We start from the raw sequence: 6,400 nt of genomic DNA, 5'->3' as shown, positions 1-6,400 counted from the left end.
GTTTCTGCTGAGAAATCTGAGGTTATGCTTATTGCTGACCCTTTGATGTAAATGATCTTTTTTTCTCTGGCTGCTCTTAGGATTTTTTCCTTGTCATTGATATTCGACATCTTGACTACAGTATGCTGGGAGTATTCCTTTGGGATCTCTCCTGGCTGGGATTCTTTCAGCTTCCTGAATAATTATCTCTTCCTCCTTTAGACGTTTGAGAAAAGTTTTCTTGCAGGAGCTCTTGGATTCTTCATTGTGTAGATTTGTTTTGCTTCTTCCTCTTCTGGGATCCCTATAATAAACAGGTTGTTCCTCTTGATTGTGTCCCACATTGTTCTCAAGCTTTTCTCAGTCTCTCTTGCATTCTTTGTTAATCTTCTTTTAGGCTAGAGTGTATAGATTTGTCTTATAGCTCGCAAATTTGTCCATCTCTTCTATTCTGTTTCTGTTATTTTATAGCCTCGTGCTGTTCCTTTATAGTATTGCATAATGCTGCTGCTGTGGTGTTTGGGTTTGTGTTTCTGTGTGGAGTTTGTAGTGAGGTTACTAGCTTTTCTAATGTCTCACGTTTTCTCTCAGACTTTCCTTCAGATGTCTCATGAGTGTGATTGCCGTGCTTTTACATTCTTTTTCTGGCAAATCCATAGCCTGTTCAGTTTCAGGCATTACATTTAGGTCTGGTTGGTACTCGGCTGTTTCTGTTTCTCTTGTCTTTTTGTGTGCAGTGATACCTTCTGTTGTTCCCTTGACATCTTGGGGTTGCTATTAGGGGTGTTAGGGAGGTGGTGTTATGTTGGAGTAGTTAACTCTGTTAGGTGGTGCAGTAGAGGGTGGTGGACAGTTTGTATTAAGTATCTGGTGGGTGGGTGGGGGTGTATTAGATTATGTGTGAGAGCTACGACCAGAGAGTGGGAGAGGAAATGTTAGCTGTGGGAGACAGGAAGGAGCAACAGGCAAAAGAAGAGGAGCCAAAAAAAGGGGTGATCAAGCAGTGCTATTTGGTAGCTAAAAGAAGGGAAGTTAGATTAAAAAAAAACGCCTGTTTGCAACGATGGAGGAAGGCGTACTATTAATTGATAGAAAAAGTATTTTTTAAAATGTAAGAATAGTGTCAGCTAGTTTTATGAGGATGAGAAGGAAAGAAAAGGTTGGACAAGGAGAAAAGAGAAACAAAAAGATAGGGTATGGAATAAACTTTAACTATTTAGAGAGGGAGCAATTGAAGGAAAGGGCTAGAGGCAAAAGTTTTAAAAATAACACTGGAGTAAGCTGCAAGACAGCTGTTAACGGATGTCTGTTTGGGCTCTAAGCTGTGCCCAGGAACTTTGTCTTTGTTGCGGGTGCTAACTTCTGGATTGATGGTGTGTTTAGGGACTAGAAAATAAACAATAAAATTAAGAGTAAAACAGTAAAGTAGTTTCTATCTATTTCCCCCTGTTCTTTCGTATACCTTCAAATGGGGAAGTCCCAACTGAGTATGTACTATAAGAATAGTTCTCAACTTTTTTTTAAAGATGGGGAGGGTATAGGAGTGATGGAACACAGCAGCAAGAGAGCCAGCAAGAACAACAGCTGTGTCCCACTCTGTCCATGGAGGGAGCCAGGACTGTGTGTAGCAGAGGTTTTTTAAGCAGCTGGGGCCGGTGTCTGGTACTATGACATGATCTGGTAGGGTAGGTCGTGATCTGGTAGGGTGTTGGAGTGGTGTTGAGATTATGGCTCGGGGAATTATTTTGGTGTTTGGTATGGCTGTGGGTCTTCCACCCTTATGGTTTAAGTTAGTTATCTTGAGAGAATAGGCCTCTGGTGAATCAGGGCAGAGGGAGTGGGATTTGCTTTTTCCGATGGTGACCCACTTGGGGTGGGGTAACGGGGTGTATCCTTCCCACCTAGCTAGGTGGCAGAATTAAGCAATACCCTGCTGAGAGGACTTGTGGCTTATGTGCTTAGCTTTACAAATTGGGCTGGAGCCCCCTGGCTTGTGTCTATTTACTATTTACACCCGTTCTTCCGGATGATGGTGGTGACCAAGTGGGGATGGAGGTATGGTGTTTATACCTGCCTCCCACCTAGAAGGTTGGGGGGGAGGAAAAAAGCCTACTTAAAGGGCAGTTTGCTGCGGCCATTTCTAAGTGTACTGTTAGGTTAATTATCTGCCAAATGGACCATATGTGTGCTGGGTGCTGCCCAGATAAGTTTGAAAAGATGATTTCTTAAAATGCCTTCGAATATCCGTGTGTTTTTAAGCATTCTGGGCCCTTTTGCATGTCTTTTAAGAAAATCCTTATATATTTTCATATGTCCACATCTATATTTATACCTATGTATAATTTTTACTTTCTTCTTTCATTTTTCTTTCCTCCTGCCCCACTCTCATGTTTACCCATCATTCAACTCTCAGTAATTCCTCTCGGATACATTTCAATTGATCAAACAAGACCAGGAAGGAGGCAGGGGGAGGTGAGCGGTGGGCCAATGACAACAGGGACAGGGGAATAGCAAGGGTTCTAAAGCTGATGGTGGAGGGTGTAGCGTTCCTTTTGGGTGTCTTGAGATGGGGGCTATGCCAAGCTATTCCCCAGGAAAGGGGGATTAGTTTGGCCGAGTGGAGCGGGTATTCCTGGGCTTGTGTTCACTGCTTATGTCTGTTCTAGGCTTCCTCATAGATATATCCCCAGACAGCTTGGTAGGCTGGGTCAGACCCGGGACTTCTGATCTCTCCCCTGACCAAACCAGACACCTCACTCCTGGCCACTGCTGTGGCTGTGCTCAGCCACATTTATTCAGCCCCGACCCCAAAGACTTCCTGGTGAAGCTCGTTCAGAAAAAAGGGGCTGAGTGGTGTGACTCTTGGTCCCCAGGAGCAGAGCCCCTGCTGCCCACACAGGATGCATCCTCTCAGGTGAAGCGTGAAGAAGCCCTGGGTGTCCGGGGCCACCGAGGTGTGGAGGAGAGGGAGCTCCCCACAGAGCCCATCACCGGTGAGTGAGGCCACTCGTGCCTTCCTGGGTACCCAGGCTGGGGTGTCAATGGACGGCCGTGGATGGAGACCAGAATCTTCCACGGGACAGATGGGCACACAGCACTGATGGTTTGCCCTGAAAGAGGCTTGGCTTGTGCTGGCTTCTCTCAGTATCATGCGCTTTTAACTATTTAAATGTTTAAAGCAACTGCTCTCGAGGTGTAACAATCCGAGGGTTGTGGAAGCAGGGCCGTGAGAGAGAGCCATGCAGAGTTTCTTGTAGCACTTTCCACGGCAGCCCGGAGCTGGGGACCTCCCAAGTGTCCACTGACAGAGGAATGGAGAGCAAAATGTGGCCCATCTAGTCCACAGGTTCCCAAACTTACTGTCCCTAAACAGGACAATGCAGTGCCTCCTGACAATGAACAGCGCTGTACTAGAGGCCATCCATCCTCCAGGGTGAAGTGCAGGTGTGTTAGGCTGGAACAGGGCCCACAGGATCTCACATGGAGGGGCCAATCCTGTCCCTTACAACCATTTAAAAATTATTTGAGAGCCATGAATGTTTTTTGTAAATGAATGAAGTCACCATTATCTGAATAACATTTTTATTTTCCTTCTCAATTTTACTTCAGAACTACATGTGCATACTGAAAGTGCTGCCTATGGCTTGCAAGTTGCAGTTTGCTGACCCCTGATCTAGACCATAGCTTCCCAAATTTATTTGGCCTACTACCCTTTGGGGAGGGAGAAAGAGACAGTGGGTCCCTGGCAATTAAGAAGTTTGTACCACCATTCAAGATAAAGTGTGGGTGTGTTCGGCTGCACTGTGTAGGGAAACACTTGCATGTGTTGTACATAGCAAGAGATATCAGCAAGTGGCTGACACCGCTGTAGAAATAGGTAAGTCCAGTCTGGTTCAAGTCAGGCTTCTCCTGATTCGTGGAAGCTGATGAAAAGGAAGCAGGATGGCAAAGCAGAGACAGTAGGGTGCACAGGCGGGTGGATGCAGAGGTGGATGTGAAGTTGGCTAAACGGATCCACCTTCAGTAGCCTACTGATAGCAACAGGAGATCAGGGAACCAGATGCAAGGTTTAACTCTACCGGAAGGCAAGGAGCCAAAAAAGATTTGACTCAGCTTGATCTCCTATACCAAAAGGCTTAGTCATCATGCTGCCCCTTCCGCCACGACCCTTCCCCAGGAATGTCCAGTAGACACAATCCCCAACCATTTCAGTAGGTGTCTGCTTTTTAAAAATCATTTTATTGGGGGCTCATACAACTCTTGTCACAATCCATACATACGTCAATGTGTAAAGCACACTTGTACATTCGTTGGCCTCATCATTCTCAAAACATTTGCTTTCCACTTGGGCTCTTGGACTCAGCTCCTCATTTGTCATTTTTTTCCCCTCCATGAACCCTTGATAATTTATAAATTATTATTTTATCATACCTTACACTGCCTGATGTCTCCCCTCACCCACTTTTCTGTTGTCCATCCCCCAGGGAGGAGTAATCGATTCCCCCTTTCTACCTCACCCTCCCTCCACCCTCCCGGTATCGCCACTCTCAGGTGTCTGCTTTTGCAACCCACTGGATCATTCCAGCACCTCAGGGGGTAATATTGCCCGCTTTGGGGAACAGTGCTCCATAGTGTGTAACCTACAACCACAGCCTCCTGCCTCCGACATTAGCCTGGCATGGTAATCTCTGCACCACCCAGCAACTCCATTTGCAGCAAAAGCACAATTAACTAGAACCAAGCTGCCCCAAACTCTTAATTAGGACAAATTAACTATGCCTCACTTTTAGGAGTCCTGGTAGTGTAGTGGGGTATGCATTGGGCTGGTAACCCTAAGGTCTGCAGTTCAAAACCACAAGTTGGAAACAGGCCTACCCTGCCCTTTGGGGTCGCTATGAGTCAGAATCAACTGGATGGCAGTGAGTGAGTGATTTTTAGGGGAAAGAACTAATTGCATGAAATCGAGATTTATTCAAAACATCAGTTCAATGCACTTTCCCTAAGGCCTCTGCTGCACTGTCTCTGCGCAGACTCCCCGATCTCCGCCCAGGAACTGCTGTCCCGGATCAAGCAGGAAGAACACCAGTGTGTGTGGGACCAGCAGGATTTGGTGGAGAGAGATATCCCGACAGACCCCAACTCGGGTGAGAGAGCCAGCCCCGAGCTGACTCCGCTGCTGGAAACCCACCAGGTCAAATTGTTGTGCGTTAAAGGCCAAGAGGGGCTCATGAACCAAAGTGTGGCAGGCCCTCAGCTGGAGAAGGTAGATTTTGGCATTTGTTGACTAGTGAAATGGAGAGGGCCTTTCAAAGGGATCGTTAGATGTGGTGGTGGTGGGGTGCTAGCCCCCTACCACTAATCACGGGTTCGATAGGCACAATTGTACGGTTGAGATAAATATTAAAGTCATCAAGAGCATGAGATATAGAAGAGAGAGAGAAATAATAGAGTCAAGACACATTTCATGGTAGCAATGCTCACCTCAGTCCCGCTTGGTGGTCCAGGTAGAGAGAGGGGGAGGGGAAGGAGGACAAGGGGAAAGGGAACAGGAGTGAGGACAGGAGATGAGAGGTCAAGGGAAGAGCCCAGAGAAAGGCCTTTATTGCTAACCCAGGTCTATATATGATTTGTGGGGAGTACAAGCCCACTAATTACAGGTAAAGACATACGTCACAGGAAGGGGTTGCACTGTAGGTTATACAGCAATGAGAGGGTAACAATCTAGGGATAGACACACAACAGGAAGAGGAGAGATTGGGGTACACATGTGACAAGATTGGTGGAGCCTAGATTCAGGATGGCGGCTTAATTTTGGATTTTAAGGAGCCAGTTTGATCTGGTCTCTGGATCTCCATAGGAACCATTATCAGTAGGGTGTAGGCCCCAAGCTAATGGTAGCAAGCCTCAGAGAGAAGTAGTCCATTGTCCCCAGCAGCAGGGAGCAGCCCCCACCCCCCCTTCTGGGTTGAGGCAGCAGTCTGGCAGCTGATTGCCTCAAGGGGGGAAGTAACTTTTACCATTAGCTGCAAGCAGTGTCCTAAGTCTAACATAAATTTTGGGGGAGACGAGTTGGGAGAAATCTTTCTGTTTCCCACAGTTAGATTATTTACTGTGTCAGGGTCACAATTACTCAGATTACTCCAGCACGGAGTTGTGGATAAAAACAGCAACTCAAGAAGCTTCTCGAAGTTGTGTATGTCTGTGTCAAAGAGAAAGGAACATGGGCTGGAGTTTCTCCTGAGTGAATACTAGGTAAATGGGGAGGGTCCAGGGTGTTGGGGTGCTAATCAATAGGAGCCCAGCCCCAGAGCCTGTGCGTGCACAGGTGAGGACAGTGCGTGGCAGGATGAAGTTTGGACTCCCAGTAAGTCGTCAACTTTGTGACAGACCTTTCAGTGAGGAAGCCGAGCGGACCTCGGGC

At 46.9% G+C, this 6,400-nt stretch overlaps 1 protein-coding gene across 1 annotated transcript in view; it reads left to right on the top strand.

Moving 5' to 3' along the window:
• Positions 1–6,400, top strand: part of LOC101660933 (zinc finger protein 282) — a 17,544-nt gene that overhangs the window by 10,196 nt on the left and 948 nt on the right. The window contains exons 4-5 of the mRNA XM_013007547.2: positions 2,853–2,972; positions 5,010–5,123. Of these exons, the coding sequence (XP_012863001.2) occupies positions 2,853–2,972; positions 5,010–5,123 (234 nt within the window). The remainder of the gene's footprint in view (positions 1–2,852; positions 2,973–5,009; positions 5,124–6,400) is intronic.

Source organism: Echinops telfairi, unplaced genomic scaffold (genome assembly GCF_000313985.2).
Source record: "Echinops telfairi isolate 266 unplaced genomic scaffold, ASM31398v2 ScPeMD7_23;HRSCAF=83, whole genome shotgun sequence".
Classification (NCBI taxonomy): Eukaryota; Metazoa; Chordata; class Mammalia; order Afrosoricida; family Tenrecidae; genus Echinops; species Echinops telfairi.
Note: the sequence above shows the minus strand (reverse complement) of the source record. Positions and strands in the feature narration are given on the sequence as shown.